Consider the following 14,435-nt stretch of genomic DNA (forward strand, 5'->3'; position numbering starts at 1 on the left):
CATAGTTGAGCAGATGTCTGACAGAAAGATCGGTGCTAATGGTTTTAATTATCAGACATCACCCCATTGACACAGATACTCAAACACCCATTCTCGTAAGACAGAGACATTTCAATGGTGTGCTGTAATCTGTTTCTCCGTGTCTTTCTTCCTCTCTTTCACTTAAATGTCATTTGCACTATGTCAGCATTAAAATCAGGTCTTAGGGAATGTGACATTAGTGATGATAAATGAGTTACATGTATCATTAATCACTCAGCTGAAAGGTGTGAAGAGAGACTGAGAAAGAGGCAGCGAGAAAGATGAACGAGAGCGACAGTTCTTTCTTGTGTTCCTTTGTCCTAGGTTTGATTTTCAAGCCAGGGTGGGGATGATTTACGCTTGGACATACTGAAAAACCTACAATCAAAATGACAAAGTCAAATTAGTGTGAAGCTTCCAGCACCCAGGGAATAATTGCATTCAATCATGAATTCCATTGTGTTGTCTGTTGAAAATCACTGGCAGTAATTATGCTCTCAGCATCAGCACACTGAGCCAATTAGTCATTTCAGCATCAACGGCCTACATGTGCGTCTACATCTGCCTTTGGCTTATACTACATTGCGTCTTGCTGCTGAGTGTCTTTGATGGAGTGGTTAGCATTTTTATCTCTGATTGCTCAGACACTCAGCAAAACAGTATTAACTACAGAGCTTTATGTGATGACTACATTTCCAGTTTGTCTACTTATATCTTTTTTTTTTTGTCTGCTTATATCGAGAATTTATATTGTGATTAAAATACTCTCAAAAATCATGTGTTTCGATGGACATCATGATTGTGCTCTTTATTGATGGTCATCTTGTCATTTTACGTCACATTTACTGTCTAAGGACAGCGCTACCTAGCAGTCTCTGCTTATGAGAGTGATTGATAGGGCTTAAAAAAATGCCCTTTTATGTTGGTGGAATCAAAAATGATATGGAGACATGACATTTGGTTGTTTAAGAAGAGAGGGACGTTTTAGGAGAGAGAGAGAGAAAGACAGCAGAAAAAGAGAGAGAGCGAGTTTTGAGATGTGAGAGATTTGTGACGTTTAGCATGTTTGAAGTGTGTAGTTAATGTGTTGTCTTGTGTAGTTAGTGTGTAGTGTTGTGGACAGTGTTGTGTGTCAGAACAATGAGGTGACTGCTGTCTCCAGGTAGAAACAGGAGTGATACACCTGCCGCTGTCAGGCCTGCAGGGATCAGGCTGTGATGTTCTCCTTTATAGTGGACAGAAATATTTGGAGTGGCACGAATAATTTGTGTGGCATCTTATTGAATGCAGAACAGCTGATTGTTCTGTAAATAGTTTGCAATGGTTATTTTAAAAAAGGGGTAAAAGGTAAATGGCTGCAAATAACTTTGTTGTTTGCAAAACTTGTGCATATGATTTTAAAATTGACAATTTATATTTGCATTTAAAGTTATGAAATATGATTCATTAAACATGTTTGTGGTTGTTACAGTACAAAATAAAACTTTTTTTACTCAGATTTTATTTTTTTTGTCTGATTTTAGATCAATTGTGTCAATACAGTATGTCAAAATGAAAACATAACTTTAAATCCAGACACGTGAGGTTGTGCTGAAAAGGATGATACCAAACAAGGCAAATAAACAGTTTTTAAAGGTGAAATGTGGAGGGAAAATCAAAAGTAGTTAAAAATGGCCAATTATAACCTGGACCCCAGAGGGTTAAACATTATTTAAAGTAACGCAATAGTTAATAGGAGTTGAAAATAGGAGATGAAAATAAAAAGAAGTGATAACAGAAGTCTTTCAGCCGTATTTGAATTCTAAATATGATGACTCAGCTGTGCTGCTCATAATGTAGGAGGGGGTTGACGGTGACCACAGACATACATCGGCACAGACCTAAACCTATCTGACACCTAATTAGCTCATTCTTCCACAGGGACTGTGTGTGTATAAAATGAAAAACACAATAAACACCACATACAGTATGTCACCCAGGTGTGCTTTAGAACAGTAACCTGTTAAACCTTTATTGATTTACCTTTTCAAAACTTGCGTTCAGATTTTATGGCATGAGTGCAGGAGGATTACATAAACATCATGTTATATCAGAGTAATAATGTGACTATTGATCCCTGAAGGAAAATGCTATTTCCACTCAGTCTCCTATAGTGAGAACATGAGATTGGCTCAAAGGTCATACTGTTGTCAGTGGAAGAAATTCAGTGATAAATTCAGTTTGTCATAGATACATACATACAAAATCATTTATACATCTGTGAAATTCTGTTAAAGTACCATTCAACATATGTAAAACTGAAATTGTTCAGTGAAAAATGTAATAAATACGTGAAAACTGCTACTCTCTATAAAAGAAATGCTCCTTTCCCCGAGAAGCAGGAGTCTATTACAACTTCACCAGTTTGTCGCTGACTTGCCTTATATACACCTTCCCTTCAATTCAATTTTTCAATTTAATTTAATTTATATAGTGCCAAATCACCAAGGAAGAAGACCTTACATTAAGTTCCAACTCCAACCAGTTAAGAGTTTCAGCAGGGTTCTTGTGGACTCCTCCAGGCTGAGCTGTGGATTATTTTTTCAGGCTTCTTCTAGCTGGCCAATGGGCCAGTAAATGAAATTAAGAAAAGCATGTAGACGAAGGAAACGCGTCATTGTCCTCTCAGTAGGGAAGCAGCAAACGGCTAAATGAGGAACTGAGATAAGCAGTGTTATATTTATCACTTATATTAGATATTCATAAATGCTTGCAGGCATATAGTATGATCAAGAACGATACCATTAACAAAAAAGTAACCATTTCAAAACTTGCTTCAAAATGCTGATGGCTCAACTAGTGCCCTTTTACACCTAATTGGAAAATTTACTGAACACTGCATTATTATTTAAGTTGCTTTAGTCTACCCACAATGCATACCTGCAAGCCACTTTAGATGACAGAATGACACTGCTCACATCCACAGGGTACAAGGGCTCACTTTGATTCTGACAGATGTCCCAACAAAACCTAAAACCTGCAAAGTGACTGAGTTCTTTAAGTGACCTTTCAGCATAGCAGAGTCAAGACGGGGTAAGCTGCTCTCCACCTCAGGTGCCACAGTATGAGGGACAGAAACCATTGGTATGTGGACCTAAAGGGTGAGTTTTCCATGGGCAGTAGTCCCAACACGGTAAATGCTTGGCACACAGCATATAATACATTACACTGTAACTCTTTACACCCAACGCTGTTCACAGGGCATCAGTCTCCATCTTTCCCAGCTGTCACTTCTCCCAGCAGATCACTTCACCAGGTAATTTTACCACTGTAGTTGCAACTGAATGTAATTACCCCTTAATTGTAGATTAGAGCACATGCTCCCTCTCCCTCCATCCACCACTAACCTTGAAGATCAGAAATATGCTGAGAGTGCCTCCTGGCACTCCAGGTCTCATTAGCTAATTGAAATGGCCCTGCCTAGGAGGGGAGCAATATGTTGGCTTAACAAGAAAGCCATTTAGGAGTGATCTGAAGACAGTGACCATCACTCAGAGGAACTAAGGTGAATGTATAAGACTTTTGTCTCTGGAAAAATATTGCAGATGCAGCTGATGGTATTCATCTTCCATTCATATACCACTACCGACACATTCAAAGTTTTAGCAATTTGAAAGTGATGGTGGACTGCTGTTTCTCTTTACTTAGAATTCAAGAAAAGAAGGCAAGAAATTCCACAAATGAACCCTTACAAGACACACCTGTGAAGTGAAAACCATTTTAGGTGAGAGAAGGCAAAAGGTTTGCAGCACTGTCAAAAAAGCAAAAAGGGTGGCTACTTTCAGGAACCTAAAACATAAGATGGCAGCATGGTGGCCAGTGTTGGGAAGGTTACTTTTAAAATGTATTCCATTACAGAATACAGAATACATGCCCCAAGATGTATTCTGTAACGTATTCCGTTACGTTACTCAATGACAGTAACGTATTCTGAATACTTTGGATTACTTAATATATTATCATGCTTTTTACAACAACGTGAATGTACTATTGCTGTGTGATTTATTACTGTTACTGAAGGTCCGCGGCTCCGAACCCGTAGTAAAGGGACCTCTGACTAATACGGCGGGTTCCGTGTCGGGCTCGTAGCCGAAAAATAGCTTTACTTTGTTGTGTGGGTCAACTTTGCTTGCGAGAGACAAAGAGAGGCGTTGAAAGGCTGCTCCAACGGAACTTATTGTTTTCAGAGGAAAACACGAACACTGTGTACAGTCGAGTCTTAATAGCTTACTTACAACTGGCTCGTCAGGCACTGTTTTTGGCTGCAGTGGTTATTATTATATTTAGGAGAGTGACGAAGAATTAGAGGCACAAGAAGACAAGGTTAAGCATGAGGAATAATCACAAGGAACAAGGAACATGGAGGCCTAGTTACCACCAGAAGGTAGCTGACTAACTGGCGAAAAGTGAAGGTCTGTACTGGTCTTAGTGGCTAAGTTGATTAGCCGCCTATGGATTATTGGTGAGGAACCCACAAGGGTGGACACAGGACAACACAGTTTCCAGATGGAAAACCACCAGACACTCGCTCGGACCATCACAGTCACTGCTACCTGTTACGCTTATCACTAATTCTAATGTTTTAACCAGGTCATATTGTGGAAACCATTACCACCCACTGACATAAGAGAAAGTACTCTACTGGTCGTTGCATTAAAAGCATGATGTTCAATTTGAAGTTACTCTTCAAGACCAGTTAAGTGAAATGAAATAATTTCTCACAACACACTAGTGTTCCGTCTTATGTATTCAACTGTCTCTGATTTGCATAAAAATGTAATGGTGACTATTCGGACTTATCTGTTAAACTTCTTACTGTTGCTTTTTTAAATGTGCTTCTTATTACTGAATAATAATAATAATAATAATAATAATAATAATAATAATAATAATAATAATAATAATAAGATAATATTTTGTACAACCACAATAGATTGGAAACAAAACCATCAAGCTGAACTAAAGGTCAGTTAAAATATAACATAAAATTCACATTCACAGGCATTGCAGTATCCATTCAGCCATCTTTGCTTAGCCTCTCGATTTTCATGAATTTAAAACAACTAAACGAGTGACCAATAAGGATTTTAGCCAGTTGTATCATGAGTGTTTGTTAGCTAAGCAAAGGTTTGGATTTGGTTCGCTTGAACCATTTTCTGTTCTGTGACTGTAATTTGTGTTTTTGAAGATCAAAACCTTTTTTTTACTCAGAAGATATCAGTGAATGCTGTTTTGTTAATGCCACTAATAATAAAACTCATTTATTTATAATATGTCCTTTGGTAATGGAGCTTGATGCTCCATGGTAAGGCATTAGTGAGAGACAGATTTTTCAGTGTGAAAACTTCCTGTTGCAAAAGTATCGATTTTTCCCAAACCATGATTCAAAAACAATTTTCTTAAACCTCATAGTAGACATGTGTGACTAAATCTTATTAGCAACTTCAAAGATCCCAACAGAACACAGACTATTGATAATTTCTGCAAACCTGTGGCATGTCCACACAATTATCATTAAAAATGGATGTTTTTTTCTGAAATCCTGTCAAGCACAGTGTGATGGTGGCAACATGCTACTAACCTGATGATGAGAAACAGGGGGTGGTGGATTTTTCAAAGATGATAAATGAGAGGAAGGAGAAAGACAAGATTGAGGAGGATGGATTAAAGGGGATTCTCTGTGGGTCCTCTGTTCAGTGTAAGATATCATCTTTAGCTCACTTTTAATCAAACCAATTACCAGTGGAATATTAGCATTCTATAGTTTTGCATTGTGCAGAAGAAATATTAATGGAAAAACAGATTAAATAGCAGAGGGATTTAATTAGTGATATTTTCAGCATTATGCACACCAAAACAACTCTAACTCAAGGATACTCAGAATTTTGAACTTTCATTATGCAAAAATCTAAAGTCTACAAGGAAAAAGATTTATAAACAATGCTGCTATTTACCATTTGCTGCATATGTAAGCAAACTTTTAATGGTCTGAATAGAAAAGCATTATATAAGAACCAGTCCATTTATATTGTTTCAATGTGCTAAACACAGACACCTAGACCATCTTTTCCTACATAGAAGCTTTAATTGTGACAAAACAGTTTTGTCTGATTAATTATCTGCATGTCCAACTTGCCTTTCATGGCACTCTAAAATGATTTTATCCAAGTGCCTGCTGGATTGGGAAATCCACGGGGGAAATACAGCACAATTACAGTCTTGCAGTTTAAGAGAAGCTTCCTCTCATCTGGTCATTCACACACACATATTTAACACATTTTATAAATGTCTGTGTAAATGAGTTCAGTTTAAAATGTGTGTCACTATGCCTCACACCTTGTGGATGTCAGTGAGACGCCACTAATTTTCAAAATTTGATGTCCTTAAATGAGACTGGGTTGGAACATGTCAACTTTATGTGAAGAGAAAAAGCAGACAAGACACAAAGACTTGTGGTAGTAGTAAACTTAATTTAAATTAGGTAGGAAAAGGTCGGCACTTGATGAAAAAAATATGTATAAAGTACGACAGTGCTCGTCACCATTTTCACTGGCGTTTTCCAATTCATTCCAGGCCAGCTGTTAATGTGTCTTTATCGATCATCCAACCATTTCCAAAACATCACATCATGATTTCATGTCTTTTATTGAAATTAAATTAAATATTTGAAACTATAGTACACTTTCATGTTAATAGTTTACAGACAACAGATAATGTCTCCAGCCAAATGTGGATGTAAGTTATGCTTAGGAGGACTAAAATGGACTGGGAATGTTGCCTGGAGGGAAATACTGAATGTAACTGTGTTTGTTTTTATAAACACTTCGGTGTGGGCAATGATGACAACAACAACAAAAAAAATACAGACTTGATATTTAAGTTTCTACAAATACATTTTGTTCAAATGAATTGAAACTACGGCTGCCTTGAGGGGAAGTAGATACATCATGAAGGAAGGATTTAATAACTGGTAAACACAGTGGCTTGTCTGCATTCTTTTAGCATTTCTTTACCATGTGGCTTCTTCTAGTCTAGAAGCTTGTGCTTAAAGTGCTGCTTTATAGTATTTTTCTGGAATTTATGACACTGATTCCCCAGACGTTTAGCATAGAATGATATCTATAGCCTCCATTTATTAGATTTTGTAAGTCAAAGTTCTGGAAACTGAAACAGCATCAGCACATTACAGTATGAATAAGTCCTCGGGCAAAAATTGTATATGCAGACCAGAAGACAGATTCAGATTTAATGTGCATTTAAGATACATATTAATGTAAATGTTACAATGTTAAACATCCTGTGGATGTGGTCATAATGCAAGACAAATGGCTTGCAAATAGCTTTGTTTGCGTGGGAGACATCATTTAGCATTTAGCTTTGTGTCTGTTTGTGCATGTATGAATTGAAATCAATGTTTGGTTTATCCCTACACAGCTTTACTCTGAAAGTTACATTTTTAAGCAAATGCAATGGCTATGTTTGCTCGATAAGGGTGTCTGTATGCATTTATGCTAATGTATGCATATGCATAAATGTTTTTCTGAGTATGCTCATATAATAAGTCATCATACGCTAACCTCATAGCATGTTTAGCTGAGTCCCCGGGGTGGGGGGAGGTTTCCTCTGACTAACATGCTGCCATGGTGGATTGGTCAGGAGGAGACAGAGGATGAATATTTCACTTTGCTTAGCTGTTAATATTGCTAAAGACAAGTCCCTTTCCTGTGTACTATTTAAGATTCAGCACATGTGAGGAGATGCATTGAATATTATCAGCGGCTATTGTCATAATTTGTGAGTTTCATATTTTGAATTCATTCCATAGCCTTCCCCACTACTCCTTAATGTCAAGATGCTATGTGTCTGTGGTATTTGTCACTCTATAAGTGCTTCTTTCATGCATCTTGTCTTTAGTTTTGCTTTCTATTTGTCATTTTCCCTGATTGCATTCACCTGTGCCTCATTTTCCCAGCTGTGTTCATTTAACGGATTGCTGTGTGTGTATAAATATTTCTTTGTTGCATTATCTGTTATCCTTTACAGCGTGTTTCCCTTTTTTATGGTCTCCTGCATTCTGCTGGATTTTCCACATGCTGTGTCATTATTTCTGTACACATGCTGTGTAGATCACATATTGCACATTATAGTTTGCCTCATCTCATGTGAGTTTTACCTGAAGACTTACATTGAATGGTAAATGGCCTGTATTTATATAGCGCTTTACTAGTCCCTAAGGACCCCAAAGCGCTTTACATATCCAGTCATCCACCCATTCACACACACATTCACACACTGGTGATGGCAAGCTACGTTGTAACCACAGCCACCCTGTACATTAAACTTGTCTTCCTGAGATGAAACAAAACAGCCTTTCCAAACCAAATGTGGCTTCCCTCTGCTGTAGCTCCGATTAAAGGAACAGGACTGTCCAGTCAGGTCTGGAGTCAGCTGCCCCCTGGTGTCACTGTATATTATTGCAGAACTGAACACAGCACCTCCATCTGAGAGGGACAAAGATCTGAGATGTTGCACAGGGACTTAGGATGAAAACGTAAACATATTGGGATGTGAACATCAAATATGAGTGAATTTCATACTCATCGTGCAAGTGTTTGACCTAAACATGATTTATTATACATCAAGAGAGCCAATCCTGGTATATGAGTTATCAGAAGCTCCCACAGGCACAGAACAGCTTCTCTGATATATAAGCATCTTGCTCTATAACTCCACTCTCTTATCTTGATCAGATTTTCTATCTGTACGTGTGTGTGTGTGTGTGTGCGTGTGTGTGCGTGTGTGTGTGTGTGTGTGTGTGTGTGTGTGTGGTGGTGGTGGTGGTGGGAGGGGGCATACTAAATTTGAATGTAAACGCGAAATAGTGATTCTGGTCCTACTTCATAATGCCAGCTTCACCGATCAATAAATCATTTTCAGATACTGCTGATCGGGACCACAGCTGTTGGTAGCTCTGAGGGTATGACCACATCTGTATGTGTGTACCATAGTATCAGATTTATACAGTATAGTACGGTGGAAAATGTTTTAATGAGAGAACATCTTTGTGGACAGACCGTGTGTGTGTGTGTGTGTGTGTGTGTGTGTGTGTGCGTGTGTGTGTGTGTGTGTGTGTGTCTCCCCTTCCATCTGTCTTTCTGTCTCATTGTACGATGTGCATACTATACTGGTGCATACAGTCACGTTAATCTTCTCTTGGGGTTCATCTCTATCTGTTTATCTGACTTTGAACTGTGTCTCTGTGTGTCTGTAGGTTTGTGTATGTCTTTGTTTGTAGCACCCTACCCTCTGTCTAATGGGGGCTGGGGGTGGGGTGATCTGCTGCAGAGCTGAAGGAATGGAGTCAGCTTCACTGTTCTCCTCTCTTCTCCTTTTGTCTTTATTTTCATCCACCAGTCTCTTTTTCTTTGTCCTCTTCTTTTATCATTTTCTTCTGTTCTTCTTCCTTTCTTCTTTTTTCTACTCTTTTGTGTTTTCATTTGTCCATTTACTTTTCAGTTCTTCACTTTTTCCTTTCTTGTTTGTCCTCTTCTGATTTTTCCTCTCATCTCTCACTATCCCCGCCGTGTAATATCCACCCTGATCTGTCCTCTTGTCTTTATTATATATTCACTCTTTTTGTCCTCTTTGCTTTTGTCCTTATGTTTGTTATTTAATCCCTGATTCTCCTCTTCTTGGGGTTGCCCTCTTTTGTTTTTTGCTCTTTTTATCCATGTTGAATTCAGTTTTTTCCAATGCTCTCTTCTTATTCACTTTCCCCTCATCCTCCTATTGAGACCCCTCTTACCTTCTTCTTACTTCTACTTTCTCCCTTCTTCTCCTCTTTTCCATCTCGCTCTGATTTTTCTCTTTACTCATGCTCTTTACATATCTCCTCTTTTTTTTTTTTTTACCTCTGTTATCACTTTTCTTTTCTCTCCTCTCCTCTATTGTCCTCTCCTCTCCTCTCCTGTCCTCTGGCTGAGCTATTGTCTTTGTAATACATTTCGACAGTGACATTAATGAAAGCACTGTGCATTTAACGACCGATATCTCCGGAAATTCCTCAGCATTCTTTGTCATTGCTCACACTGACAGCCACACATGCATACACATCTGAAATAATACACTCAACTGGCCGCTCACATAAACATAATCAGTGCAGGAAATAGCAGGTCTGTAAACCTGTAAACATGGTGACTAAGTGTGTGTTAAGTTTTTAAATATGATTTTTTTGTGCAAGTGTGTTTGACATCATTAAAAGACAAGTGTCATTTACAGGTGTAATTTAATTCAGCGTGACCAATACTTGGCTGTGTGTGTGCTATGATAGGACACAAGTGTGACCATCACAACAAAGGAGGGTGGGAACTGCTAAGCTAAAACGATATGGTGAGAAAGAGTATGTGGGCAGAAGAGAGCAACTAGGTATGAATTGTTAGGTGAAGGAAAAGTTTATTAAGAGGATGAAATAGAGGGAGGGATAGGGACAAGTTGAGGAGCAGCTTGGGAAAAAGAAAGTGAGAGGGTACACAAAAAAAACAAAGTAAAGATGGAATAAAGGAGAAAAGACATTAACAGAATATTAGCAGTGTTGTGGTAGAGACGAGCCATGGGATGACCCTGACTTCATTAGCTACACATTAAAATATTAGATATAGAGAAAATAAAATAAAACACAAAGTTACCATCATTTTATAAAATCCGCATGGTCCTGTCATTTGGAATGCTTCAGTGACCTATATTTAAACTAACATCATGTTGTACTTAGGAAGTCTCAAAACTCGTGACTAAGACCAACAACTCATCAGGGATCTGTTTACTGAGATCAAAGAAGCTGAAATAGGTTTGTTCATAGACTTCTGGCCATGCACGTTGACTTCTGTAAACCATTAGAGGAGCCCCCCACTAGCCATTAGAAAGACTGCAGGCTTAAGGAAAGTCTACATTGGCTGCACTTTTCACACCCAGAAGCTCCCTCCATCTTTTCTATACACAGCATGGAGGAAACCATAGCTTCCTTTCTTGTGCGGTAAAGGTGAAATATTTGTAGAAACCACGTCATTAACAAAGATCTGGTGAATGACCAATAAAAACTCACCAAACTGGTGAATAAAAACAATACAAAGGGAACTTGGAGCCATTAAGATTTTTTTAAAATGTATTGTACCCATGTACAGTATACTACAGCATACTCCCCAAAAAATTTGTGCAAGCTGCTATTATTAACTATAGTTTTATTTTCAAGTTAGGTGATCTCTGTGGGAATAAGTGTTTGAAAAAAAAATGGACTGGTGTTTTCAACACTCACAGTGGATGCACTTGAGGTTCAGTATCTTGCACAAAAATACTCTGACACACGCACAGAAGAATCGATGCATTAATCATCCGATTTGTAGGTGGACTGCTCTACCAGCACATCCCTGGATGCCCCAAACGTTGCCAATAATTTTAAAAGAATGTTCAGTTAGTTGAAAGATTTATTGGCTGCATAATAATGGATAGTATAAGAGCAGCTCCTTAAAGCTAATTTGTTCATACTCTGCTTTAGAGTACCAACACGTCTTCAGTGTTTTAATTCTACTTCACCAAGATCTCAGTAAGAAGCCCTGTTTATAGACGATACCATGTTTTCTTGCTCTTTCTTCAGTAATGTTAGTCATCTTTTTCATGCATATGTGCAGCATGATAAACCAACCTTTTAAAAATGCTCAGAGGTTGTCTGTACAGTGCATGCATACGCTCTGCTGTAGCTATTTATGCTGTAGCTACACATTGATATGTTCATGTGTCGTGTACGTGTTTAGTTTTCTTTAGTGTTTTGTATGCTAGCACTAAAAGACTACAACTTAACATGTATGTATTTATGTGCCTTAAGAAGCAGCTATTTTTCTGTGTGTGTGTGTATGTGTCACACGGTGGCATGTGAAGTTTTGACCCAAGTATGAACTCATCACTGACATTTACAAGGCCTTTATGCTGCTGTCTGTGTTTGTTTCTCTGTGTATGTGTGTGTGTACACATTCCCTGGAGGGCACACACATGAAAGCACACATACGCACTTGGATCCATCAGTCTAGATGGGTGGATTGCAGAAATTGAAAAGAAAAACCATGCCTCTTGTTGTCGGGCTCAGCAAGTCTTCAGAAATGTTGGTTGTAGTCTTATAACAATGTTTTTCTCTTTTTTCAGTTTTTTGGCAGTAGTAAATTATTTTCCAAATTATAATCACTATGCAAATGAAAAATTAGAACTAAAATTATCCTTATGTTGATGTCTGATTGTTTCCAGGCAAGAACAATGATAAAGGCTTTTATTTCTCTGTCTCAGGTGTGGAGGCAGAACTTCTCTCTGAAGCAGCACCTGTGATTGTTTGGAGACTCATCGAGACCGTCGAGAAACATGGTGAGAGAAAAAGCAACATCACTGTGTACTAAGTATATTTATTACCAGGTAACTACACACAATGCCATCATTATTTTGATATTTTATTTATATATATATATATATATATATATATATATGCTGGATAGCGTAGTGGTTAGACTACACGCCTTTCGAACAGAGGATCGCAAGTTCAATTCCTGCCTGGGGCGTCTGTATCCAGTAAGGGTCCTAAGGCTAGACCCCCTATGCTAAGCAAGCCTACTGCAGACATGAGCGAGACAGATAAATATGAAGGCATGCCGGCTCGGACGTCGCCCGGATCAACAAGGTCCGCGTCAGGTGTTGAGGAACCAGGGCACCCTGTAATTATATATATATATATATATATTAGGGGTGCAACGATACACAAAATTCACGGTTCGGTTCGATACTTTGGTGTCACGGTTCGATATTTTTTCGATACAAAAAAAAATGTTCATGCCTTTTTAATTTGTCATTTATTAAAATTATAAATATATATTTTAACTCAAAAGTACAGTTTTGAGTTGCGTGTTTTTTATTTTGACAGCGAATGCGCACCTGCGGACCACTTATGTGCAGCCCTGGTTATATAGCTCGTCATATTGCAGCCACAGAAATTATTTTGTCCATGAAACCATAAAGCTGCACTTTCTTTTTGCCTTATAGTCTGATTTGTCATAACTTCTCCGTTTTGTGGTAAGCTTTTCTTTGGCTGTCACTTCTTCACCCTGACCTGTCTTATTTGGCTCAGCAGAACTAAAATATATATATCCTGCTGCTTTTACACACGCACTCACATAAGCTCAGCGATTCTCTGCGCAATCAACCTCTCACATGTTTAAGCTTGCTGCGGGAGATTTCACTTGTCATGTTTGCATAGTAAGCTAACGATTAATAAGACGATGTCAGAGGAATTGGTGCACAAATTATCATCACTCACAGATCAGTGCTGTCGCTCTCTATACACAGTTCGCACGATTGCAAAGTGAAAGCAAAAAAACAAGCGCAAATTCAAACGCGATTTCAATATGTCACATATTGACAGTGGCTCACCGATGCCAATGACATAATTACCCAGCTACATTTCTGAAAGAATGCAAAAGCATTGACATATATTTTTCCTTCCTACAATAGCCCGACGGGCAGGGCAGAGATAGATTTTGGTAGCCCGACTGAAAAAAATCGCTAGCTCCAGGACGTCGGGCTAGCGATATTGCAAGCCCTGTATCTGATTGAGGAATCACTCATCTTTGGAAAAGAGAGTTTATTACAGAGAAATGTCTCTTTCCAAAATAAAAGCTATACTATCCGCTTCTTCTGGGCTATATTCTCAGCAGCATAAGGAGAATCATGTGCTAACAGCTGTCTAAATGACTCGGCTAACGTTAGTAGCATGCTTGTTGTTTTGGTCTTTGCACTAGGATGATGTCGGCGTAAATGTGCAGTCATATTCGTTGTGTTCCCACTAGTGCTTTCAGGTTAATCTCGTTGAAATGACCTTAACGCCACAACACGGCAAATCTCCGTTAACGAGCTACCGCCGATCGCCCCGTGTGTGGGGCTAGACGGCCAACACGTTAACGAGCTAACTGCGCTAACACACTAGTTCCCACCCATGTAATTGAGCATTGCATGGCACATCCAACATACTGTTTTACTTTAGTCCATGACTCGCTTACCTTCAGGGTCATACGTCACATGAAAACCAAAATAATTCCAAACGCCAGATCTGAATGAGGGTGATGGAGGTCCATGTGTCTTGCTAGCTTGCCCTGCGCTCTTCCTTCTGACTATGCTGTCTGTGTTGAGCGCTCAGTGGATCTGCGCTCGACAGTGCAGCCTAGGCGGAGTAGTCGAACGCAGATTCACTGAGCGCTCAACACAGACAGCATCGTCGGAAGGAAAGTTGATAAAATAAATTACAAATGTTGTATTGTTCGATACATATGCGTACCGAACCGAAAGCACTG

At 38.7% G+C, this 14,435-nt stretch overlaps 1 protein-coding gene across 2 annotated transcripts in view; it reads left to right on the forward strand.

Annotated features, from left to right (window-relative positions):
• Positions 1-14,435, forward strand: part of pik3r3b (phosphoinositide-3-kinase, regulatory subunit 3b (gamma)) — a 209,289-nt gene that overhangs the window by 50,792 nt on the left and 144,062 nt on the right. For both annotated transcript variants that reach the window (XM_076875802.1, XM_076875803.1), the window contains exon 2: positions 12,388-12,462. In XM_076875802.1, the coding sequence (XP_076731917.1) occupies positions 12,388-12,462 (75 nt within the window). The remainder of the gene's footprint in view (positions 1-12,387; positions 12,463-14,435) is intronic.

The sequence above is a fragment of the Maylandia zebra genome, linkage group LG17 (assembly GCF_041146795.1).
Source record: "Maylandia zebra isolate NMK-2024a linkage group LG17, Mzebra_GT3a, whole genome shotgun sequence".
NCBI classification, from domain to species: Eukaryota; Metazoa; Chordata; class Actinopteri; order Cichliformes; family Cichlidae; genus Maylandia; species Maylandia zebra.